The 27,923-nt window shown below is 36.0% G+C and overlaps 1 protein-coding gene across 50 annotated transcripts in view; it reads right to left on the bottom strand.

The window, feature by feature from the left end:
* The window catches only part of col13a1 (collagen, type XIII, alpha 1), a 197,410-nt gene that overhangs the window by 44,361 nt on the left and 125,126 nt on the right, over positions 1-27,923 (bottom strand). For 27 of the 50 annotated variants that reach the window (XR_012389128.1, XR_012389127.1, XM_073920612.1 and 24 more), the window contains 4 exons: positions 22,407-22,433; positions 16,983-17,018; positions 2,196-2,231; positions 450-494 (listed from right to left, as the gene is read on the bottom strand). Coding sequence is in view for 47 of the 50 variants with exons in the window: in XM_073920612.1 (XP_073776713.1) it covers positions 450-494; positions 2,196-2,231; positions 16,983-17,018; positions 22,407-22,433 (144 nt within the window). In the remaining 3 variants the exon portion in view is untranslated. Of the gene's footprint in view, positions 1-449; positions 495-2,195; positions 2,232-3,027; positions 3,073-16,982; positions 17,019-22,406; positions 22,434-27,923 lie in introns of all 50 variants that reach the window. The other 23 variants (XM_073920626.1, XM_073920640.1, XM_073920629.1 and 20 more) reach the window with 4 other exon arrangements.

Here is a 27,923-nt window from a genome sequence, read left to right as displayed (position 1 = left end):
TATATATATATATAACAAAAAATATAATAATTATAAAAATACAGAACACTCAGCAAACTAACATGGCTGAAACAACTCTGACATAGCTGTTTGCTACTAAATTGAGTGTCACTGGCAATACTTTCAACAAGCTTTTAGCAAGACACTTCTTATATAGCAGTCTATAGCAGGCTTTTTTAGGTGCTGGTTGTTGTAATTCCTCATTTTTTTAAAATCGCGTTTGCGATTTGATTAATCGCACAGCACTAAAAAATTGTAATAAAAAAAACTTGCAATAAGGTATCTGAGTTGTATGGCCTCTTTTACATGGCTGTATTTTATAATTTCAAGCATGGCAAATAATTAAAAGAATGGCCAAAAATAGGTTTTGGGAGAAAAAGTGCAATTAAAACTCAATGCTCATGATCACAAATTGTTATCTAATAGGTATGGCACACACTCGGGTGTACCTTGTAGCCCCGTTTTCCAGGGATACCAGAAAGACCTGTCTGACCCTTCACAGAGAAAGAAAACTCCATTATTTTAAGAGCTACACAAATGTGCTGAAATCACAAGTAGAGCTGGGCGATTTGAGCTACAATCAAAATCTTGATTAATTGAAAATTTGATCAGGATTATGATTAATGAACGATTCGTTTATTTCTGTATTTTATTTTTCTTCCCTTATAGTTCACTGACAGGTTTTGTATAGTAAATAGGCTCACATACTACAATTGAGAGATATTTAAATGAAGGGTGCATTATTGATTTTAGAATAATTGAAGGAAACACACTATATACTATCTAGGATTATTAATTCAACATCAACGTTGAACAACTATTCTTGTTCAACGTTTGTAACTAATTAAAACACACATTGACTAAAACAGTCAATTTTTCTTAGAAAAAAAGTGAAAAATATTTGTTTGCAAAATAATACTTGCAAATAAAACTTGCACTTTTGAAAACCAAATTAATTATTTTCATTGTTTTCAAAAGTAGAAAATAAGCGTTGTCTCTTCTAAATAAAATATGCTGTAAATCAGGGGTGCTCAACCCTGTTCCTGGGGATTTACCTTCCTGCAGATTTCAGTTGCAACCCTTATCACACACCTGCCTGTAATTATCAAGTGCTGTTCAGGTCCTAATTAATTAGTTCAGGTGCGTTTGCTCAAGGTTGGAGCTGAATTTTGTAGGAAGGTAGATCTCCAGGAACAGGGTTGAGCACCCCTGCTGTAAATAATATTTTAAACAGTGCATTTCTTGCCTCTTCTGTAAACAAATATTTTCATTCATTCATTAATTCATTTTCAGCTTAGTCCCTTTATTAATCCAAGGTCGCCACAGCGGAATGAACCACATACTTATCCAGCATCTGTTTTATACAGCGGATGCCTTTCCAGCTGCAACCCATCTCTGGGAAACATCCATACACTCTCATTCACACATATACACTATAAACAATTTAGCCTATCCAATTGAACTGTACCACATGTCTTTGGACTGTGGGGGAAACCGGAGCACTCGGAAGAAACCCACACGAACACAGGGAGAACATGCAAACTCCACACAGAAATGCCAACTGACCCAGCCGAGGCTTAAACCAGCGACCTTCTTGCTGTGAGGCGACAGCACTACCTACTGCGCCACTGTGCCGCCCCAAATATTTTCATGTTAATAATAATTTTATTGTATTAGACAATATGCCGCCACAAGGCATCTCCGGCACAGCTTTCAATCATCGTCAATATAGTGCAAATGTGCGATGTATAGTAACATTTTTTAACAGGTGCATGGGTTTGCGACCGTGCGAGGGCTTTGCCAGACCATACCTGTGCATTCGACGTAGTATAAATCAGCCTTAACAGAGTGGGGTTATGTGACTCCACAAACGGTACACTCTCAGAAATAAAGGTACAGGAGCTGACACTGGGGCGGTACTTTTTCAAAAGTTACATAATTGTTCGCAAAGAATCCACAGTGGTATCTTAAAGGTGCATATCAGTGCCCAAATGTACCTAAAAAGTACCTTTGAAGTGCGATTATGGACCCTTCAGGTACAAATATGCACCTTTAATTCTGATTGTGTAAGGAAAGTAGTTGAAATAATTGACCGGAAAAAATTTGATCGATTATAGGTTCTAAATGTCGATTTCGATTACTTTTTCGATTAATCGCCCAGCCCTAATCACTAGCACATCAAACCAGGCCTTTACCTTTCGCCCAGGGATACCTGGGAAACCAGGCTCTCCCTGAAGGGTTCACAATGTCAACATGAGAACAAACAACACACACACAAAGAGAGAGAGAAAAACAAAACAGTGAGAAAAGACTTAAACATGCTGACCTCAGAACATCAACAAATGCCAGGAGTAATTTCAAATGAAAATAATTATTTAGACAAACACTGTTTACAACTATCATAAACCCCTAAGGGTCTCACAGATGACATAATTTCTATTGAAGCGATTAAACAGTGTGCGCCGGTCTCAATATTTAGATTGGTATGTTGAAGTTTGTGCTCTCCAGGCACGCAAGTAGCTGATCACTAGAAGTGCCGCAATAAGCCAGCACTCTATTGGTTTGTTATTAATAGTAAAGAGCACATGACAGTTATTTAATTTGTGTCTGTTATCTCAGACTAATGAGCAGGCATGAAGGCAGTGATCTAAAGACACAGCTGCGGTCGCATGCGGACACTCGACCCATCGAAGGTCGAGGGTGGCAGGGGAGACAGACCGCTAGTGGCACCATCCGTCTATCTCCTGCCATCTCATTCCTCAAATCTCAGAGGCCACTTTACAGTGTAAGAAGGTGAGACGGTTGTATGTGACGTGCCTGTATAATCTCCAATTAATCGGCCTCTAGTGTGAGAGCAGTTGAACATAGGATCATAACAGATAAGATTGAGCTTTCAAAGAAGACTTTTAGCAGTGGAATGCTTCTGCGACAGCATGCAAGATACTGGGAAAAAAGGATTGCTTTTTTATTATTATAAAAAGCTGTGGATCATGGATTTGGATGAAGGCTGTAGTAGAAGTGAACTACCTTCACTCCTTGTTTCCCAGGCATTCCAGGCATCCCTAGCTCACCCTGCAAATTCAGCAACAGTTACTCATCTTTTCAATGCATAAGCAGTCACAATCACAAGCCCAAAACCAAAAGCTGCACTCACAACACATGCAAAACCCACCTATATGACTATAGCTTTAGCAGATTGTTAAGCTGCACACCGCTGTACTGTTTGTACCTGATTTGTTTGCTGGCTTAGTTGTTGGGACAAGAATCAGGTTTACTTAGTAAGATAAGTTAACATTCTGGGAAATACATCAAGCACCTATAGCACCTATTACACAAAAAGGCATGGGATTGAAGGATTCGGATTTCTGCTTTCCAGTCCATCTCATCATGGACCAACGTTTATCCTTTTCATCATCCTGTTTCTCAGTATTTAACTGTGAATTGATTTTAATTAATGAATTAGTTAACACATTGGTTAATATAAGAATGTTCAGTGCATTTGCCTATCTCTTTATACCTATTTTCAGGAGCCAGCAAACTAGGTCAGAGGTCATGGAGACCTTGAGTGAAACTGAGGGCTGAGGATTGGAAACAACTGTTTCTATTGTTATTTCTATGAGTTAATACTGTCTAAAATCTCTAAAGTGATTTTGCTATTTTTTACGGTTAAATCTTTTAAAGTGATTCTACTTTTTATTCAAGATAGACTTTGTGTAGTAAGAATATAACTGCCTGAATGTAGATTATACCAGTTTTAACCAGTTTCGATAAAGACGGCTGACAGTACACTCAGCCTTGGATAAGAAACAGATTATACTTTAAGTGTGTGTGTTCTATTTGATTGTTGATCCGTTTCACAGGTCTGGAGTCAGCTCTAATCAGTCTAAGGGATGTCTGACGTTTATGCTTAAGATATTGTTCAGAATATACGCACAAACCCCACGTGGAAATGTTCCTAGTCTATCTGTGTTTTAACCAATCAGGTTAGGACACCTGTATGTATGACGCAGTTAATGACATTATGTGAGAGTATAATTGTTATTGATTGGTGAATGTAAGCAGAGCGGCCTAGGAACTCATTGCGAGTTTTGAAGCTGGCTTCTGCGGATAAAACTGCAAACTATCTTCAGTAAACTTGATTTATTTATTTAAATCTCTGACTCCGGCTCTTCTTCATCTACCAGACTGGTCAGTCTTTGGGTCAATCTGTAAACTACCCCTACAGGACGATAAACGCTTTCAAGGTATACCTCAGCTTGGAAAAGTCAAGATTTTAAAACCGCCTAAATTTTCTACTATACTGTTCCTAAGGTATGTGTAAGAATTTTTATTTACATTTTTTGTTTTGAAAAAAAAAAAATCCTAATTTGATGCATAATAATAGTTGCTACACTATATGAACACACGGAAGAAGACTCATACCCTGTGTTTGCATCTACAACACATAACATTCGGCAACTGTAAGCCCCAATCAAAGTAAGACAAAGTAACACCTGTTGAGTTAATAGTTAGCATAGCTTGTTTTGAAATGAAAAACAAAAAGAAAAGGAAAACATTAACATGACATGTAGAGCAAATGTTGGTTTGTTGCTCTAATAGGCCCAATTATCAGCCCAATGCAACCGTAATTTTACTAATTTGTGCCACGTTGTATAAATAGTCAATCCAATTGTGCCACTTTGTGGACTCATGGGTGTTCCAGTCTAGAAAGGAGGTGTGTTAAAGCGCATTGTTGGTGTGTTGCTATTTTGAGGAGCTAAAATAGACTGTACAGTTAACCAGCTAAAAACTTTTTTTTTTTTTTTAAATAAAAACAAGTCTAGATTTGTCCACCTGTTGGGTTTGGGAGACGTTTGCATAGCCATATGAGGCATAGGATGTGTGTTTGGATATAACTCAGTTTTTTGACCACACTTCATCATTATTGTTCATTTATTCAGTTGCTTGAAATCAGAATTGAATTTAGAAATAGTTCTGAAACAAATCTTTGCGCTTAACAAACGGAATTAAATATGTAGGCTGATGGATGTCTTCAGTGGAGTGCGTACAACACTGTTTCCTTTTCTACAAAAGTAAAGGAGTAAAGTAAAGAGTAAAGGTAAAGAGAAAGTAAAGAGGCCGAATGGAGGAGGCTCATTTTTATCCTCGCTGCAGATGGTCTGTTCAACTTGCTAGTGAAGCGTTCAGTTTTTCCACTTACAAATTCATCCATGTAAATAGCAAATGCACCGTGTTGTGACACAACTGACTCTTAAAGGGAATGGGAGATGTGACACTGATTGGTTTAATGCACGTTATGCACAAAACACACCCATAAATCATTAAGAGAATAAGCACAACCCTGTTAGACCATGCACCATGGCACAGATTGTATTTTTCCATCCTTGAAATAGCAAAAAGTGGATTCGGACATGCCCTTAATGCTTTTGCCTGCACTTTAGACTTTGCGCCTAGATCGTTAAAATAGAGCCCAATAACTGTGCAATCAGATTCTATAATCATATTGGTAATTAATTTAATGGTTGTGATAAGTACACACTGCAGGAATATTCCTCTGACACTAGACATTTATGGGAAGTCAAATTGGATTGCATTGGTTATTTATCAGGGTGTCACTGTGGTGCAGTGGGTAGCACGATTGCTTCACAGCAAGAAGGTCGCTGGTTCGAGCTTCGGCTGGGTCAGTTGCCATTTCTGTGTGAAGAGTTTGCATGTTCTCCCCATGTTCACGTGGGTTTCCTTCAGGTGCTCTGGTTTCCCAATAGGGTTGTAACGGTATGAATATTTTACGGTATGATAATCGTCTAAAACAATACCACGGTTTGACGGTTTCGCGGTATACGGTATTAAATAGTAATTCTCATAGCAAAGACCCTGAAAAGAATAAGAACACGTTTTCTGACTGAACAAAGGTTTTATTTCAACAAACTTTTGAAAGAACCATTTTAATAGAACTATAGAAGTCTTTTATAAAAATAAACTGAAAAAACTCCCATTTTAATAAATTAAATTAGAAGGAATAAACAAGCAGGGTCTTTTAAGATTAGACAAAAATAAACTTAAACTGTCCTTCCTTATAAGCAGGATAAATGGGAGACCAAAAGTGCAATACCAAGTTTATGGCTGTAAACATGTATTTAAAGCGTTGTTTTTTTCAGTCTAGGTTGTGATGAAGAAATGTAAGCATGTTGAGATTTTCAGGACTTAATCTTGACCGCTGAGGTGAGAGAATGTGTCCACTTGTACAATGAACAAATAAAAAAATAAGAAAATAATAAATAATGTGTCAAAGTCCAAATAAACATGGTGCAAATCCTCAGTAAAAAATAGATATAAATATTTACTATACTATAAATAGTTACATAACGAATTCAGATTCAATATGGAACATCCTTAGGTTTTATGTGCCAGCATGATATGGTTGTCTGTGGATATGGATTTGGATGTGGTTGTATGCAATGCAGACAAACAGCTGCACCTTCATTTGTGTCTTTTGAAAACAGCAAGAGCAGCAGTTCGTCTTTGCTGTGTCACTGTTTTGTCATGTTTCTGTGCTGCTGTGCATGCAAAAGTACTTAGTATGAGAATTATTTCATGCAAAACTTTTTTTTTTTTTTGCGTTTTATTTAGCCGCGCAGAAATGAAATCTCTCATTCCGTGCTGTTCAAAAACCTCAGTGTTGGTCCACAAACAAAAGTGAAACCTATGCTTATTGGTTGTGATATAGCGAGTTTGAACCAATCTGGGCATGGAGGAGGGACAATGCATCAATGTATCATGTCTGGTTTGTCCGGAGACACAGTGACGAGCGTTTCTTTGTCAAATCATTCATCAAATTCATCAAATCAATTATGTGATACAGCACTGGAAAGCTGAGATTCTCTTCTTTATGCCAATCTTTGAATTGTATGAATGGGATCAGCGGATCAAAAGTTATTAAACATTTAAGAGCAATACTTATTTTTAGCCGCGGGCGGCTGTCTCGGTCTTTAAGGGTTAAAACCGTTGATATGCAATTGTTCATGGTATGATAATCGTGCACGTTCAAATCGTGGTAAACCGTCATACCGGTATATTGTTACAACCCTATTTCCCAAACAAGTCCAAAAGCATGCAGTATAGGTGAATTGGGAGGCTAAATTGGCTGTAGTGTACGCGTTTACCAGTAATGTGATGTTTCCCAGTAATGTGTTGCAGCTGGAAGGTCATTCGCTGCGTAAAACATATGCTGGATAAGTTAATTTTGTTGTGGCCACCCCTTAATAAAGGGATTAAGCCGAAAAGAAAATGAATGAATGAATGAATGATCATCAATCAGTTAAGCTGTCTATGAACTAGTTAAGTTAGCATTGGAAAACTACAGATAAAAAAATTGAGAATTTGAAATTTGATAAAGTTTGCAATGGTTTTAACAAGCTCCCTTTGTTTCCTACTTTATTTCTTCATCAGTCTTCATCTTTATTTTATAGTTTAACTCAACACATTTCTTTCTATAACACAGCAAATGGTTTCATTGTCATTTTAGTGGGGTTAGCAAACAACCAAACAAACATTTAGATTAGCCAGCACTCAATCATTACATTACACGGTAGTGCCACAAGAGAAGCATTTTACAACATGTCCAGAAAGCCTCTACAGGACACAATGCATGCCATTTGGAGACTGGCGGCCAGACAGCAGGCAGCGCAGGGCAGAGGTCAAAGATGGCATGAAGACTCCAGTGAGTCTGAGCAAGGGGCAGGTGGCAGAGCCGAGCTTGGCATAACCCACTTCGACAGGTGCAGCGGTCAGACCTTGGAGAGGGCTGCAGGTTATCAAGGGAGGCAGACGCCACATGTGTGTGGCTTGAGAGGGTATTAGTGATTCAAGGCACTCTAGTGTGCTTTTGGGCCTGAGACAACACTGCTTATCATACTCAGCTGCCTTCATAAACACTGTCCAATCAAGGCCCAGTGAAGACAGCAGGGTTTGTACACACACTGTAAAAAATGGCAGTGATTTCTATAGTAATAAAAAAAATGTAAAAAGGCTACAGTAAAAAATATGTAACCTGAAAAACAGTAAATTTCCTTAAGAAATATGGTGAATAACTGTAAGTTGACTTTCCCTGCATGACAATTCATTTTTATTTATTTATTTATTTATTTATTTTTTGCTGAAATTAATGTATCTAACTAATGAGAAAAAAAAACACAGTATAGTTTATTTTACTCTCAAAAAATGTTTTTGCTTTTTGTTCAAACTATTTAAAATGAGCTGAAACAGCACAGTTCTTGAGATTTTATTGGGAAATCTAAATTGGTTAAAGGGGTGGTCCACTATGATATCACACTTTATTTAGCTGATGTGTAATGTAGTTGTGTGAACATAAACAACATCTCTGAATTTAATATGCTCGAAGTTTAATACAAAAGGAGACATTGGCTTTTACAGAGCTAGCTTAGAAAAGCCAACAGCGAATAAAGTTTGGGGACTACAAAAAAAAAAAAACACATCCGGGTTAGTGAGATCACAAACGCTTCAGGTTACATGCATTCAACACACGCATACACCCTGCGCAGTGAAGGGGCGCTGTAGTGTTGTAATGTAGCAGAGAAAGCTAAAATGCTGTCCAAACACTGTTATTTCCACAGAGTTTCTTTTGTTTCTGTATTTGGGCTTCCAAGGACATGACACAAAGACAGAACTGCTTAAAATTTAATTTTAATTATGTTTCAGAGAATTATATATATATATATATATATATATATATATATATATATATATATATATATATATATATATATATATATATATATATATATATATATATATATATATATATATAACATAACATAAACAAGGATGTAAACAAGGGGAAATGCTGTTTGGCACCACTAATGATTTAGCTACAAACTTATATTTATCAGTCAAACTACAATCTTCACCAGTGCTGTTGTCTTTCTATGCGGCTACTTTCCGTGCGTTCTACATCTAAAATAACCAGCTCATAAAAGATATGTTGTATATATACAACAAGCGCGTGCTTGTAGGGGCATGGCATGGTGCCAATCAACGAATTAAAGCACATTATGTTAGCTGACCAATCAGAGCCTCTTGAGGGCGGGCCTTTCAGAGGAACTAGGAAATATGACAGCCGCTTTCATGTTAGCTGAGTAGCTGAATATAATCAAAGATATATTAAAAAATAACGCGCTTTTCTACATGCATGAGCACACATTGCTTTGCATCTAACAAACGCAACCAAGCCATAAAAATACACTGTGGACCACCCTTAATCGATTTGGGTTTGGACAACATGAATGAATTGTGTGTAGCTGTGCATTTTTAACGTGTTTATTGCATTACTTCTCAGTAGTAGAAAACGTCATAGTTGGGTAAACTTAGAGATAAGTGAATAGGAAAGTACAACAAATATATACAGTTGAAGTCAGAATTATTAGCTCCCCCCACCCCCCCTTAATTTTTGTTTCTTTTTTAAATATTTCCCAAATGATGTTTAACAGAGCAAGGACATTTTCTCAATATGTCTGATAATATTTTATCTTCTGGAGATAGTCTTATTTGTTTTATTTTGGCTAGAATAAAAGCAGTTTAAAATTTTTTAAACACCATTTTAAGGATAAAATTATTAGCCCCTTTCAGTTTTCTGACTTCAACTGTATATTTATATAATTTTTACAATCCTATTTGCTGAAATAATAAAAGAAAAACTCCACGATGGTGTTATCAAGACTTTTAGAAAAAGTAAAAACTTGTGTGAGACTGATGAATGCAGACAGAAGAGAGAACAACATCAAATTTACTCTCAGCCCCATAGACGTTGCATTAGAAACACCTCACATAAGCTGTAATTTATTTTTTTGTACTGTAATTTGACACAAAGACAAATATAATATAATATATACATAAATACATATAAATGTGCTTACCATTAAACGTGTCATAACAATCTTGTAAAAAGTGTCCATAGTCATATAATGAACATTCTCATTAATATATGCTTATTGTTGTCTGTGTAACAAAGGTATGATGTGCAGATGAAAATATGAGCAGATAAAAATAATATGTGCAGATGAAAATTAAAATATGGTAGATTACTGTACTAATCAAATTTTGTTTAGAGTTTCTATTATTCTGTCAGCCACAGCTACCAGTATTATACCATACATTTTATAGATTTTTATAGTGCAATGCAGAGAGTTGTACAGTATCTAAGTTAACAGTAAGTGAACAGATTAAAGCGGCCGACTTCAGCTAACCATTCTGTTAAGGGAATGGAACAACACAGCTATTTATTAGTGAAAGAGAGCCTGAAAATAATAGGAAGTCCCTTTGATCTTCTTCATTTCCAATCAACTCACACCATTCCATTCTGTCCCGCTGCCCATCATCATGTCTCCTTTAACTCCCTTTGCTTCTATTTTAGAGCGAATAGAGCTTGGTGGGGCAGAGTCTAGAGTGTGGACTGACAGAGGCTGAGAGTGATTTATGGGAGTGCTAATCTTCAGGCTAAAAATGATGAGGACGGAGCCTTTGGAGTTGAGGGGAACTCTGGGAAGGAGAAGAGAACCGTCATCAGCACTGAGAAAAAGGGACTGCGCTCTGTGCTGACAAACTTGATTCCTCCAGGACAGTTCATAATGAGTAATGACTTACTTTGGCTCCAATGAAATATGAGAGCATGCATGGTGTATAGACTCAGTCTGAGGTGTAAAAAGGTAAATGGTGAAAAGGAATTTTGAAAATAAATCTAGTAAGTTCCATTTTATATATAAAAATGCTTCATAGAGTGTTTAAAGACACAACAGGTCTTTGTATGAAGTATAAACAACAACAACAGCAATTTAAAATTGCCAATAATAACCCCATGTGTGTAGTTGTTTTGTTTGTTTAGAAAAAATACAAAAAAAAAATCCCAATAATCTTTAACAAATAAAATATATTCAGCCTAAAGTGCAATTTAGAGGCTTAATTAGGCTAACTAGGCAGGTTAGAGTAATTAAGCAAATCATTGTGTAACAGTGGTTTGTTCTGTAGACAATCGGGACAAAATGCTTAAAGGGGCTAAAAATTTAGATTAAAATGACTTTAAAAAAATGTTATTGCTTTTATTCTAGCCAAAATAAAACAAATAAGACTTTATCCAGAAGAAAAAAAAATCAGAAATACTGTGAAAATGTCCTTGCTCTGTTAAACCTCATTTAGGAAAAATTTAATAGAGAAAAAAAAAATGTAAAAGGGGGCTAATAAATCTGACTTCAACTGTATATTCTCGAAGTACAAGCTGTAATGGTTTCCAGTTTCACTTCTAATTAAAGAAAGATCCTGATAAAGAAAATTACCTTTTTGCTATAATTTATCCTGTGGCAGTCGTTTCATCTAGGGCATAAAACCCTCACTGTAAAATCACTGTAATGCATGGCTTCTCCTGACTTATTGCTTTAATAGCCTTTGGGCTCTCTGTTTTATCAATCCCCATCTGGTAGGGAGTGTGTAACTGAGAAGTCAAATCCAATGTCAAAGGAAAAAATAAACTAAGCGGTTCTCATTTGATCTCAGAGGTGTTGAACTTGGCGTTTTTTAAAATTCATGTCATACCATTATCTCTCATTTATACTTGACTTAAGAGTCTATTGGCACCACACTTTACTGGACTGGACTGGAGTGTACATCTGACTATCACTATCTGTGTGGTTGTGTGCCTACACTGTGACATTGAAATAAATCATTAAAAATAAAGTAAACATGCAAAAACATGTTAGCATAGTTAGTGTATAAAATAAGTTTTAGGCTAGTACAAAAACAACTCTTGAGACATCAAGATAAAAACAGCAGTGCAATCATATGTGTATGTGTGTAAGTTTCATTTTTTTTTTCCCCTATTGGAAAGAGAAATGCAGAAAGACGTTAACAGCCTCACTTAATGCAGATGAGGCTCACCCACTGCTGGCTGGAGGAGTAAAGGAGTTAATTTAGCGTTTGCTTATCTCCTTTTTATCTCATAAATATTCACTGGCTTTCACTACACAAACCAACACAGGCAATACATGAGAGAAGCAGATGTTCTGAAGCAAGACAGCTGTTTTCCCTTGTACTGTACTGCAGTATCATAGTAAAATCAACGTATGCATCACTATAAAAATGCTGGGTGAAAATAAAGTATTTAAGCAACTTATTAGCTTTTATAAATTTAAGTGGATTTATAGTAAAACAATTAAGTAAAAGAAAATAAGACTTGTGTTTTTCAGCTCGTTTTAAAAAAGTTGTTTAAACAACAAACAAATGTGATTAATACTATATAATGTTTTGTATATAATGCCAGTTTATCGTTTAGTCACATTTATGTGATTGATTTGTTGACAAAAACAAACTGCCAATAATACAGCATCAATTTCTTTTTTAAGCGAATATTGTTTTTGTTTATGGATTACTTGAGGCAAACATAGAAACAAAAGCAACATGTTTTAATATGACAGGGACGCACTTTAAGAAAGGATTTTAATTAACAATTTCCTCCAACCCAAGCTCATCCTGAAAACGTACCTTTATATACATTTCTGGAGACTGGCAAATACGTCCCAGAAGCTACGTTTTTTTTTTTTTTTGCAGTTTTTGTTTTCGTGAATCCACCCTCAACCCGAAAGTGAAAAAGAAAGTGACCGGTTTGCTGATAAAAGCGAGGACCATGAGGGAGAGGGTGTGTGTAGAGGATGAAAGTAAAGACAGAGGCTTTGCTCACTATTCTGCTGCCCAAGGCAGCCACCTATGTTGCCTCTATGCGCGCGCCGTCCCTGAACACACGTCGGCCACAACAGAAAAAAAAAAACTGCAACTGCGTTATTTGTGTTATTTTTTTAAAACGTGTTAAATAATTAAAATTAATCACGTGCTTTAACATGCTAATTTTGACAGTCCAGTTGAAGTCAGAACTCTTAGCCCGCTTCGAATTTTTTTCCTTCTTTTTAAAATATTTTCCAAATGATGCTTGACAGAGCAAGGACATTTTCACAGTATGTCTGATAATATTTTTCTTCTGGAGAAAGTCTTATTTGTTTTATTTCGGCTAGAATAAAAGCAGTTTTAAATTTTTTGAACACCATTTTAGGGACAAAATTATTAGCCCCTTTAACCTATATTTTTTCTTGATAGTCTGCAGAACAAACCATTGTTATACAATAACTTGCCTATTTACCCTAACCTGCCTAGTTAACCTAATTAACCTAGTTAAGCCTTTAAATGTCACTTTAAGCTGTATAGAAGTGTCTTGAAAATTTTCTAGTAATATATTATTTACTGTCATCATAGTAAAGATAAAATGAATCCATCATTAAACAGAAATTGGAGAAAAATAAACAAGTGGTCTAATAATTCTGACTTCAACTATATATATATATATATATATATATATATATATATATATATATATATATATATATACACACACACATATATATATATATACACACACATATATATATATATATATATATATATCCTTGACTATAAGAAGCATCTACAGGTTGTTATTTCAGCAAAAAGTGGCAGTACAAAAGATTAATGTCATTATTCTGTTGGGGTGCCCACCTATCTGTTTTTATTATGACCTAAATTTCAGTGCATCTGCTGATTAAATAAATGTTATGTCAGGACTTAAATGTTGCTTTTTTCCCTAGGACAGGGGTCACCAATCCTGGTCCTGGAGGGCCGGTGTCCCTGCAGGGTTTAGCTCCATCTGGCCTCAACACACCAGCCTGGATGTATCAAGTATACCTAGTAAGACCTTGATTAGCTTGTTCAGGTGTGTTTGATTAGGGTTGGAGCTCAAATCTGCAGGACACCGGCCCTCCAGGAACAAGTTTGGTGACCACTGCCCTAGGGTATAAAACATATCCAAATGAATTTGCTGATTTGAAAGGCCAACAGGCTATGCTGGCTTGCAATTGAACATTTATTAGAGGTGCCGAAACTTTTGCATAAAATTGTCTCTATATTTTATGTCTTCTTAATTGTAAGGCCTGAAGTGGCTTTTCCTATAGCAGCAAATTCTAATTTTCTTGATATTTGATGCCAGTTTATCAGGAAGTGCTTTACTCACAAATATTTTGTGCGATATTCCAGTTTTGCGCATACATTTAATTTGCATGTTTAGATAGAAATATAGCTATGATATGTGATATATTCCACACCCCTGCAACCCCAAACAAACCATCCATCAACCCCAAACCACCGCACGATAAGTGTTTCTGCATTGAATTAGAGGTGGTGATCAAGTTGTATATCTATATAAATGTATAAAAAATACTAAATATAGCAGAGCAGCAGATGTGCTTATTCATCTGTCAGTTCCCCAGCTGGTGCAGAAGTCTGCAGAGCTTGACGATGAAAACATTCATACACTTAAACACACCACCCAAATACAGAAACACAAAGCACTGTCATGACAACACAGCTAACAATCAAAGAGTATGGCACCATGTGTTTTGGCAGAGACAGCGGCAGGTAGCAAAAATAAGTGTGTTAAGCCCATCAAGCCGCGCGTAACATGGGACTCTCCACAAACAGCAGGGTTAGAGGCCTGTAAATCAGACGCGCAGGTGCTCGGATGAAGGAGAGAGGGAATGTCTTGTGCTTGTGGCCGGTTTTTCTCTTAGCATGCAATCCCTCTGGTCTCTCAGCATGACTCCGGTACTGACTCATATGTCTTTGTGCACATCCTGGTTTCGGTTGCAAAGCATTTGTCCTGCCCTCGGCCACTGTGAATCCTTAGTTTTGCTAACGTCAATGCACAAGTCTTTGAGGTCGGATGAGTTATAAGAATGTGCATTTCAGGCAGATATGGATAGTTCACTTTCAAAATGAACGAGCAAACAGACCGCCATTTAAGATTTCGTTGAGTAAAAACGTCCTATTGACTGTATTTAAGTTTCACAATTTAAAGGCTTTTTTTAAATACTGTATTGCTGTATTTTTTAACGCTAGCCCTAACCTAATATATTTTGCAATATGACTAAAATATAGTAAGAATCACTAGATACAATAACTTGTTAATGATATTAGACTACAAGGGACGTACAAAATTAAATAGAAATTATTAAATATATTGAATTTATACAATTGTACTGTAAAATATAAAATGTGTAGAAAAATATGATACCAGATATATATAGTTGAGGTCAGAATTATTAGCCCCCCTGTTTATTTTTCCCCCAATTTCAGTTTAACGGAGAGAAGATTTTCTCAACACATTTCTAAACATAATAGTTTTAATGAGTCATTTCTAATAACTGATTTATTTTCTCTTTGCCATGATGACAGCACATAATATTTGACTAGAAATTTTTTAAAACACTTCTAAACAGTTTCAAGTGCCATTTAAAGGCTTAACTAGGTTAATTAGGTTAACTAGGCAGGTTAGGGTAATTAGGCAAGTTATTGTATAACGATGGTTTGCTCTGTAGACTATCGGAAAATATATAGCTTAAAGGGACTAAAAATGGTTTTAAAAAAATTTAAAAACTGCTTTTATTCAAGCCAAAATAAAACAAATAAGCATTTATCCAGAAGAAAGAATATAATCAGACATACTGTGAAAATTTCCTTGCTCTGTTAAACATAATTTGAGAAATATTAAAAAAAAAAATTCAAAGGGGGCTAATTATTCTGACTTCAACGGTACAGTACAGTTCAGTTCGGTACGTTTTTATGGCCATTTCCACTGTCAAAAGGTACCTAAAAGCGAACCGTAGCTTACCAATTCTTGGGTAGGCATTGAAAGGGTACCAAAAGATGGAGCAAGACGCGCAACTGAATGCTATTGGTTTACAGAGATGCGTCACTCGCTCATGAAATGAAGGAGCCGCCATTTTTAAATACAAAAAAAGAGACATTACAGCATAATAATATATACATATAATAGTGAGCCATAGTCGACCTGAGCTTAAACAAACCTTGTCGTTGTCTTGATAAACAACCACAAAGCTAATAAAAGCAGAATCTACCCTGTGCCCCGTAGTTGTTTACAAGGCCGTCTAAATCGCGAGGGGTTTCACTTTCTCGTGTGCGTTCACCACATGTCTATATTTGAAATAACAAATTTCTTAAGCTAATAATAGTAATGTGAGCATGATTATTGAAGTGCTTCTGACATCCGATCCTTTCAGAAACGGACAAACGTGAGAATGATGCGTGAAAAAACAAAGGAGGAGCCGGAAAAAAAAAAGGAGTAAATGATTGTTTCAGCAACCTAAGCCATGAACACACTGCCATGTTTAACTATTATCATCACTTTTTGGACTATTATTAACTGGGAATGATCAAATTACTTTCTAACAAGAGGTTATGTATGCACTGACTGCTGGTTACATTGCGTGTTGTTTTTGAACCCAAATAAGGACTAAATGTATTCTGTGTGTAGTTTTTTCTGTAATTGGTAACATATCAGATACTGTAACAGTCTGTATGTGTTTCATATATGTTGCATTTATTATTTTTTTTATATAATTACAGACGTTACAGTAGGCTATTTTGCATTGATCTGCAGTTATAATCGAATCTTGTTCATAGAAAGGTTAGTAATGAACATTTATAAACCAGTATTTATGTCTATAAAGCATCTGTTTTTGTGAGAAGTGCTACTTATGTGATATGTGAATGACCCATATATCTTTTTTCTGACATTTCCTCCAGCGAGAATGACGTCAACTAAAACTTTCTGTCGTACACCATTGGTACCCTTTTGGCAGTGGAAATGCAAGCCTGATAAAGGCCAAGAGTTATCATTATATAACTGGTTAAAATGACTACTTCACTCTAAAACCATTAACACGCATGCTTACTTAATTAAATCACACCAGTGTGATTTGACAGTCCCAAAATGATTTGACAAATAATTCCAATAGCTAGGTTTCTTCTCCGTACACACATGCATGAAAAAGCATCCAAATAAATGCACAACAAACTCCATTTCCCAAGCAGAATACCTTCTCTCCTCTCTGCCCATCCGTTCCTTGATCGCCCTACATTAACGTACAGATGAGGAGATTTTCAGCACACAATCCATCCCACAAACACACACACCCTGCTTAAGAAAAAAAATGCAGACATGGACTCATGTAATCCCTAGCAAAAAGATGAAGAATGGCACAGTTCAAATGAAGATGCCAGAAACCATAAATGGACAAAAAAATAGTACAAGTACTGTGATCCTAGGAGTATGGAGAGTAGTGGGAGTAGGAGAAAGCATTAGGACGTTTCACTATGGGGCTTTACAGGGTGGTCCTGGGACAGAAGCGGGGCAGACGGGGATGTGCAGAGGAAATGAAAATTCCATCAAACTCAGGCTAGTAAAGGAGTTCGGTGGGACACAGATTTCTCATAAGATGTCTGGCCCATAGACTCAAGCCTCTGCTTCCTCTCCCGTCTGAACACAGGTTTATTTAAAGACTCTGTGAAATTGTTTGGCAAGCAGTTTTCTTTCCTGTGTTGTTACATTTCCTACATAAATATAAGTTTGGGTGGGGCATGCAGTTAATTTCTTTCTAGTTTTAGTAAATTTAGTACTTCCACTTTAAATTATTTAGATGATTTTTAGATTAGATTCAACTTTATTGTCATTACACATGTACAAGTACGATGCAACGAAATGCAGTTTAGGTCTAACCAGCAGTGCAATAGCTTCAAGTGCAGGATGGTATAAGTTATAAAGTGCACTTATAGAAAAACTATGGTGATATTTACAGATGGATGTACTATCAACATTATACACAGGTTGTAAGTATTTAAGTTGTTTGTCAAGGTAATGTTTTGAAATTTCTAACTTTATTCAAAGTTAAAAGTAATAAGTAAGACTACACAGAATCTGCTGACATTCTTTGCCATTTATGCTAAGACTTTTGTAAAAAAATTTGCAGATTTATGCAGAATTATTTTGGAAGTATTGTAACAAAAACATTATTATCTGAAATAAAAAATAATTAACTTAAATGTAATGTTTACAATGTAAATCCAATTTGATTCACTTATGTGGTAAACAAAGCAAGTCTCTCATATAGTAGATCAACTAAAAGACAGAAAATATTACTTTAAAAGCTGTATTGTAAATAAATCAAATGAAAACTTTCATACAAGTCATTATAAATACTAAAATTAATGTAAAAACTGAATAAAATCAAATGTTCACAGATTTACAGAAGTAAATAAATAGACTCAATGACGAGCTCAAAATCAGTGGATTTCTGCGCATGCAGATTCAGTGTGTGTCGAGTAATATGCACGTATAATTTATTTAATTTCATTTTACCAATTGACTAAAGTGAAGAACAAACTGGACGTGACCAGTTTACCTTTGACGTCTTGCTATATGAAGATAGAAAATATTTGATTACAAATCATGACTGTTGACGGGTTCTGCAGTATTTTGCAGTATTATTTGGTGTTGTGTAAAGAACTGTATGGAAATAATACTTTATTTGTCAATTAAATGTCCTTATTACTTGCTGTTGGCATCATGCTGCCTTTACTTTACCCAGAAACAGCAGCCAAACGGATGTTTAAGTACATTTTTGACACAAAAATGTGAGCTAAATCATGTATTTACAATGAACCTCTTCAAGAGTTCACACTTAGCTCATGACTTACGAAAGCTCCTTTGGCATGCTGTCCCGGGAGAGAGCCCTGAGCTCAAGGCATTCCTCGAGTCCAGGGCTCCCTCCCTTTGTGGGGCGAAGGGAGATTGAGCTCAGGGCGATCTCAAAACTCCCCCGCAGCTAGCCAAGGTGAACTTAGCGAAACGACTAATAAAAGAGACTTAGGATTAAGATGTCTATGGTGCGGAGAAATTTATTTATTTTTTTTTTTGAGAGAACTGCAGGCTAGCGCCGCGCAGAGATACCAGAAGCTCAGAAGGGAGCCGGATCTATTGGTATTGTTGCTGGGCCGCTGAGCTACCTATTTTGGATAAAGGTGGGAGAGGGGGGAGGAGGGGGGATTCTTCAAGACGAAAATAGTTGTAAGTGGAAAAGGAGGAGATATATATTGGAACTAGGGATCCTTGATTGAGGGATCGTGATTAGCTAATATGAGCCAGCTGGTTTAATCATGAGTATGTACTCCTCTCGAAATTAGTTTAATAAATTAAACTTCACTTAATCACAACAAATAAAACCATTTGTTATTCTAACCAAAAATATAAATGCCCTAAAAACCAAAAACCTGTTAGAATTTTTGACAAAATGTTATTAGACCCTTATAGAATAAAACAAACATCAACATTTTATGCAAACCTATACCTATACTTTCAGTTAATCAAGAAAAACCGAGACAATAATACATCATGTCCGAATATATAGTTGAAGTCAGAATTATTAGCCCCCTTTGTTTTTTTTGTTTTTTTTAAATATTTCCCAAATGATGTTTAACAGTGCAAGAAAATTTTCACAGTATGTCTGATAATATTTTTTTCTTCTGGAGAAAGTAATTTTTTTTATTTCGTCTAGAATAAAAGCAGTTTTATATTTTTTTAAAGCCATTTTACGGTCAAAATTATTAGCCCCTTTGAGCTATATTTTATTTTCACTCTTCTTTATTATTTTTTATGTATTATAGAAGTATCGGATCGGGTTTCGGTATCGGTAGATACTAAAAATTAAATGACTCGAAATTGAGGGCAAAAGAAAAACTGATCGGGACATCTCTAAATTCAATGACCAATTTATTTAAAGATAGCAATACCGTTGACAAGTGAGTGACTTTTATCTGCTTAGAAATATACGAGAGCACACTTTTTCAATTTTGATTTCATGGTGCATTTAAACAGGTAATAAAACAGATATATCTGATTTCTGTCCTAATTTACTCCTAATTTAATAACTTCACCCAAAAACAGTCATAATTTAGCTTTTATGATTATTTTCCTCTTCTCTTTTTAATTTTTAATTGTTGCTGCTTTGAGTTGCAGTATTTATATACTGCAGTCAATAGAATGAGCCAGTTATGTTTTGAAAGGTCAAAAAAAAATTGTGCTTCCTCAAGTCCTCATACCTTGTATTTCGCCTGACCATTCCACAGCAGTGAGGCTGTCTGTCACTGCTAGCTTTGGAGAACAGTCTGAATAGCTGTTTCCTATAAAGACTATTTGTGCATCAGCAGGTGTAAACTTTACATGCAGCCCACTTCTATTTACAAGGCAAACGTCCCCCTGGTGAGAACTAGAGTAATCATTCCAGCAGATGAGCAATGCCTCAGACATGTGATACAGTCATAAATACATCTTTAGATGTTTAGATATGCTTCATCCATTTCAAAGGTAAATACAGTTGATGTCAGAATTATTAGCCCCCCTGAATTATTAGTCCCCCTGTTTATTTTTTTCCCCAATTTATGTAGCTTTAATTATGGGACGATTTTTTCAACACATTTCTAAACATAATAGTTTTAATAACTCATTTCTAATCTCTGATTTATTTTATCTTTGCCATAATGACTGTAAATAATATTTGAATAGGTATTTTTCAAGACACTTCTATACAGCTTAAAGTGATTTAAAAGCTCAACTAGGTTAATTAGGTTAACTGTGCAGGGGTGCGTTTCCCAAAACCATCGTTAGCCAACTAAGGTTGCAAGTTACAACATTACAAACATAGTTCATTGATTTGCCGTTTCCCAAATCCATTGCTCCAACGAACATTCGCAAACTGCCTCGCAAACTTGAGCACTTGAAACTACACCTCTGGAGCTGTGGTTAGAAACATACTGTAGTTCCTGGCTGTGTTCTATTCCCACTTATCCCCCTATGCCCTATTCATTTAGAACATTATAACTTTCGAAGTTGGAATTATCAAAAAAAAAAAAAATCATTAAGGTCGTCTCTCTTAGGTGTAATTTGCTTTCAAAGTATTTTTACAGTTAAATTTTAGCGATCTTTATGTTTACAATTGTGCTCTCTTCGCAGTGCACTTTGAAAACATTGATATAATTTTGAACACAGCCTCATAGCAAAGCTATAGGTCACCTATTATTTAAAAGTGGAATTTATGTCACGTCTCCAAAGCTTGTGAAAACAAAAAAAAACATAGCATATACGTTAATTCTTTTAATTTACACTGGGTTATTTATTAGGTATCTGTACTGTATTTGACATGGGCCTGCTGGTTAGAACATTTCTGCTGTGGTTTGCATGTGTCAAATTGTAAAAGTAGACTTTTCAAAAAAATAAAAAATAAATAAACAATATCCTACTTAAAAAAAAATAATAATAATCATTAATATTATAACAAATATATTTATAACAAATAACCTCATTATTTATTTATATGATTTATATATGATGTTAGAATAGTGTTAGCTTTTGTAAGTGATTTTATGTTTTGAAATAGAATATGTTATGTTCAACTTCTCAATAATATTAAACATAGGCCTTATATGTGCCATTTACATATATTAATTTATAAAAAAACGAAAAAACGAGTGCATGTTTTTACCAAAACTAATATTATTTTATTTTAGTTGCATGTTTGTGTAAAACAATATAATTTGCACAAAGAAATGATGGGGTTCTTATCTAAAGAATGTGTTACTCCACCCCGTTTAGAGTTTCATTATGGCCGGTTTACCCTATAACTAACCTGGTTCAAGCGATGGATCTGCAACAGGGAAACTAGGGGAAACTACTTTTCCCAAACATTGCATCGAACTATGATAGTTCAGCCACGAGTTATGTCGTTGTTAAAGAAACACACTCTAGGTTAAAGTAATTAGCCAAGTTATTAGATGACGATGGTTTGTTTTGTAGAATATCGAGATAAAAAAATAGCTGAAAGGGGCTAATAATTTGACCTTAAAATAGATTTAAAAAAATTAAAAACTGCTTTTATTCTAGCCGAAATAAAACAAATAAAACTTTATCCAGAAGAAAAAATATTATCAGACGTACTGTGATTGATTGAAATTTCCTTGCTCTGTTAAACATCATTTGGGAAATATTTAAAAAAGAAAAAAAATCAAAGGGGGGCTAATTATTCTGACTTCAACTGTATCTGTATGTAATGTAACAAAACACACACCTGTTTGATGTAATAAACCCCTAAAGCAATATAATAAACTGAACTGAACGCAAATCTGACATTTGCATACACAGAACAACAACAGCAATCTGTCATTGGCTGAAATGAACGGATAGCCACACCCTGAGAACATTCTATTGGTTGGAACAATGTTGCTATGTTGAGCTGGTCAAGATCAATCTTTTTGCTAGAACCATAAAGACAATAAAAACACTTTATCAACCTACAAAACGGTTACTTTCAGATTACTCGTTAAACCAATCACTGAAAAATATAATGCATCATTATTGCATTTTTTTAAACAACAACAACAATAACAAAATAATAATCAAATGTGTTCCTTACCTTCTGTCCTTCATCTCCTTTAATTCCCTGAAGAGAAACCGAGAAAATAAAGCCATCAATATGCTTGCAATTTAAAACAACAGCTTCACAAGTCAAAATGTAATGTTGATTCAGTCCAAATAGACAAATTAGCATCTTATTTACATCTATTGCAGCAACGGAATGCCGTTAAAGTCACCACAACATCATTAATCTAAACAACCCATTCAATTTTCAGGAATTATATGAGCAAACAGTTCTGTTGTGTGCTAATCAGTCCTGTATGGTTTTGGCAGAGCTGAGTAAATAGCTAACGTCCATGAAGGCGACAGGCAGTAATTTTTCAGAAATAAAGTCTCAAGGGAGGAAGGCGAAGTCAGCTGTTGATTAACCGTCTTGGTAATGTGCCCAATAACATGTCTGCTCTGATTTGAACCTTTTAATTGTAAAGCCATTGACTTGGCCCCTTGCCTCCCTAACAGATGAATGTAAAGATGTCTCTTTTCTGTGTTGTCACGAGAGGCCAGACAGGAGACACAATCACACAAGGGAGACACAAGCACACATGGCTTGCTTCCATAAATCTGTGGCTTTGTTGTGTTTTTATGAGCGCAACACCTGCTTGTATCCAGAAGGTGGTGCAGTAGTGCAAAATAAGAAAATGTTTTACCTGAGCTATGAAGCAGCAAGAAGACAAAGCTAAATCAGTCTAACCCTAATTTGGAGGAATTTTCCACAAGCTCACAGTATAATATGCTTACTATCAGTCTAGCTTTAGATATTGACTGGGTGCGTGTGTTGGACTTGAATGTGTGCTGGCTGATGAAAGAGAGCTCAAGTTCAACAAGGTAGATTGGAAGAGAACGGGATACGCAGGTTGTTCCAGAGTTCACATGTGTAAAAGTGAAACGCAAATCCGAGATTGAGAACTATATAGGTGCTATCAAAGAAAAGCAAATTCAGTTTCACAAGAAACAGAAAAGTATGTGTGGTTTCCATGCCAAAATATCTCGCAAAGTGTCAATCACTGCACTTGTAACTTCACACAGGCTTAGCTGTTTGACCCATTGTTCTGTGCTATTCTGGAAACACATGTGGACGGATGTGGAAAGATTGTTTTTGTTCAGGATCTAACTCAAGAAACCGAAAGAAAATACAAACATTTAAATCATTAAGGTTGTTATTTTAATAATTCAGCAAGTATGCATTCATTCATTCATTTTCTTGTCGGTTTAGTCCCTTTATTAGTCTGGGGTCGCCCCAGCGGAATGAACCGCCAACTTATCCAGCAGGTTTTTACGCAGCGGATGCCCTTCCAGCCGCAAACCATCTCTGGGAAACAAGTATGCATTAAATTGATTATTATTTCCATCTCAAATAATTGCAGCTCTTATTATTAAAGAGTCCCTATTATGGGTTTTTGACAATGATCTTACATGCAGTGTGAAACACAGCTCTAAGTGAAGTGAAATATCCCGCTAAGGCTTAAATCTGAAAAGTGCTCCATGTTTAAAACTATTGATTCATCTATAAAAGTCTTTAGCCGTGTTGCTGTGACATCGACACAGAACTCAAGCCCCGCCCATTTGTTGTGCGCACAGACTATACCTGGCAACCCTCCCATTTTTCCCGGGATTCTCCCGTATTTTACTGTTCTATCCCGCTATCATCCCGTTAAGGTATTTTCCCGTATTTCTCTCGTATTTTTCAGTCTTTCTTGGTTTTATGTATATTTTACATGCTTTTTTATTTGATTTTATGTACAGCACTTTGGTAATCCATTGTGATTTGTGAAAGTGCTATAGAAATAAAGTGAGTTGAGTTGAGTTTCTCTGAACAGCCGAGCCTCCCTATACGCAACCCATACCACCAAACCACAAGGGGTCGCCCCTTGCTCTAAAACGTGAGTCTTCTGTGCTTTCGCTTTGTTTAGAAATGAAAACACTTATAAATAAATATTAAAAACGGCGCAATTCCATTACCTTTTAATTACAGGTGCTGTGGCCCATCTTATACGATCCCCAAAACAATCATATAATGGTGCTTTAGTATCAGCTGACGTGCTCCATAATTATAAACAGATGCTGTTTCCCAAACGGATTCTGTACACGCAAATTTGAAGCGGAGAGAAAGTCTGGCTTTTGGGTGCGTGTTTAAACAGACATATACATATAATTAATAATAAAACCATATAAGGATTTCGATCTTGGTGGGCTTTTTTTTTCCCAAACACAACTAATTTCGTGTTAAATGAGCATAAAAGGTTAGGAAAGCAGTTAAATACTTTCATTATATCGTTAGATGTGTGCACTTTTAAAGTGACACCTCTTATTTAATGTAATAAAAAAATCTTAATAAATTAGAGAGTCATTCGTTGCTCTTTAATCAGAATGTGTACGTTATACAGTGGAGAAACGGTTAATTAGATTTGATAGCTTGATTCTATTTCATTTTAACAGCTATTAATTTTAATAAGCTTTGCTAATGTATTTGCTGCTAACGTATATATTTATTTTTCTTTTGTTAATAATAATTTTAAAACATATTACTAACCATTTAACTGTTTATTTACAATAAAACAGCTGCAAATGAACCTATTTAGTAATTTGGGGATTTTTTGGGGGGGGGGGGGGGGAGGGGTGTTGGGGGAATCCCTTATTATGGTAGGCATATGCCTTATTTTCACATCTCAATGTTGACAGGTATGACACAGACCCGGAAAAAAAAAATTAACCCACCGGCTCTGCCCACAAACACTGTAGAAAGAAAAAGAGTAAGACAAACACTGTAGCGGATTCTGGTTGAATCATGTCGCGAAGAAGCTGAAGTGTGAGAGAAAGTGTTATTTTCAAAGACGAGGCTGTGAAGAGTCAGTGGTCGAAGTTTATTTTTGCAAAAATATCTCAGCATTATAGCCCCAACCTTGTGCTGTGTTCCTGTCATTTTTCTGGCGAGTGCTACAGCAATCTACAAAAGGGGATTCGACAGCAGTTTGTTAAAGAAAGGATCAGAAAAGACTATTGATGTATGGGACTTTGCTTGACAGGAACTTTACAGTACACAGTTAATGGATCAGTTCCTTCCTTCATTTCACAAGTGTAAGTGTGATTTATGTATTTAATTAAATGTATTTAATTGTGTTTTGTTACTTGTAACCGCTTGTACTGTATCTTGTATTGCATATTAACTCTTTATATTCTCATATGCCGTCTGAAACCCTGTTGAAAGCGTGACGTGTGTCGCTTTCTTTACGGATTTAAATGTGTTTGTGAGCTTGTGGTCCTCTGCAGTTTGTCGTTGCTTTGGCCACCATCAGCTGTTCCTACACACGTGCAGCAGTCACGTTTCAAAATAGTTTAGCTTTTGCCCGTGTAGATTTATACTGAATGCGTGTCACTGTTTTTACTAATGATTAAGAATAGAGCAATATGCTGGTTAAAATGCACTCCTGCATTGGGCTCACACATACACTCGGACTACTTCAAAATTGTTTAGCAACCCTGGTGGGCATTTCTCTCTGTCTAATGCTAAATGCAGTCCACCAATCAGTCCACCAACAGACTGGGACTTCGGGCCAATCAGAGTAGATTAGGATCGTGCTAAGGAGGGGTTTGGGAACAAATGAATCGCTGGACGAATCAAATGGGAGTCGTTGGGATAATTAGGTGAAAATAAATGCATAATATAAGACAATGAAGGTGTTTTTTGACCTTCCATGCATATCAGCCTGTTGTTGGAGACCCCCTAAACCAAAATATGACCTTTTTAATGCCTAATAGGGGCTTTTTAATCAGACAATCCTGAACTCTGTTGAGTTTCCTTCTTCTTCTGTTGAACACAAAAGGGGATATTTTGAAGAATATTGGAAGCCAGCCTTGACTTTCATAGTATTGAATGTCAGTCTATAAACATCAGTCTGCCAGTGTCAAACATTATTAGAAATCTATTTTTTTGTCTTCAACAGAAAACAAATAAGCTCAAAAATTGTTTGGTACAAGTGGAGGGTAAACTGTGATTTCATTTGAATTTTATTTTGTAGAAATATTATTTTTATATAACTGTTTTTATCAAGGGCTGTCGCAGTGGCACAGCGGGTCGCCTCACAACAAGAAGGTCGCTGGTTTGAGCCTCGGCTGGGTCAAATGGCATTTCTGTGTGGAGTTTGCATGTTCTCACCCCGTTTGTGTGGGTTTCTTCTGGGTGCTCCGGTTTCCCCCATAAGTACAAAGACATGCAAGTGAATTGGGTAAGCTAAATAGTTCGTAGTGTATGGGTGTTTCCCAGTGATGGGTTACAGCTGCATGGGCATCTGCTGCGTAAAACATCACATAAAATCATTCCACTGTGGCGACCCCAGACTAATAAAGGGACTTAGCCGGAAAGAAGATGAATGTTTTTATCACGTATTGTTTTAAGATTCAGAATGATTTCTAAAGGATCATGGACATTGATGACTTGAGTAATATTTAAAAAAATAGCAACTTTGTAACAAATAAAGCATAGTATATTTAATGTAGGGTATTTTGTGCTTCTCTTAGCATTACCGTAAGCCTGGACTACTATCTTAATTCAATCTTTCATTACCTCAGGGGTAATGCACTCAAAGACTTTAGAGTTAAGCACATTGCTCAAGGGAAGACAGTAAAACCACAAACAGATGCTGTTATCAGCAACCCCTCTACTTTGTCTAAATCCTCCAGTGGTCCACTGATGTTTAAACTGGTAACCCAACCAATAAAGGTGCCGTTTCTTTGGCTAAATCAAAACTAGGGCTGGTCGATTAATTAAAAAGTAATTGAAATCGACATCCATAATCAATCAAATTTTTCCAGGTCAATTTTTAAAATTCATTTTCCTACCACGTGTGGAGTCACAAGCTAAATTATACTTTCATTCATTAATCGCTTAGTCCCTTTATTAACCAAGGTTTGCCACAGTGAAATGAACCGGCAACTTATCCAACATATGTTTTGCACAGCCGATGCCCTTCCAGCCACATCCCAACACTGGGAAACACCTATACACGTTAGCTGTGTCTCATTTCAAAGGTTGCATCCTCCGAAGGACAACTCACAACTGACCCAACCTTCTTGCTGTGAGATAATCATGTTACCCACTGCACCACTGCGACACCCACTTATTATTATCATTATGATATTATACTCCTGCCAAGGGCATGAGTACAGTCCAGAGCAGCCTTTGCATACCCGTGCACCTCTCAAAAAAGTTTACTTACACGTCACAACAAAGCAAAGCGCAAGCTTTGTGATTGGTCGGTTTGCTAGTGGTGACAACGGTGGGTGGTGCAGAGAGCTGCGCTTTAGGCAATGTGTGTTTTAATTTCAGTCGTTCAGCGTTGGTGTCAATAAATAAACATAGATAGTAAAATTAAGTAATTAATCCACCCTACATTCAAAAATCTAACACTTGTAATATGCAAGCAAATTTACTATACAAAACTTGTCAGTGAACTGTTACAAAATAAATCCCATAAAACACATAAAATAAATCAAGAAAATAATCGTTCATTAATCGTAA

The sequence above is a fragment of the Danio rerio genome, chromosome 13 (assembly GCF_049306965.1).
Source record: "Danio rerio strain Tuebingen ecotype United States chromosome 13, GRCz12tu, whole genome shotgun sequence".
NCBI lineage: Eukaryota > Metazoa > Chordata > Actinopteri > Cypriniformes > Danionidae > Danio > Danio rerio.
The sequence above is the reverse complement of the archived record's forward strand: the minus strand, read 5'-3'. Positions and strand labels throughout refer to the sequence as shown.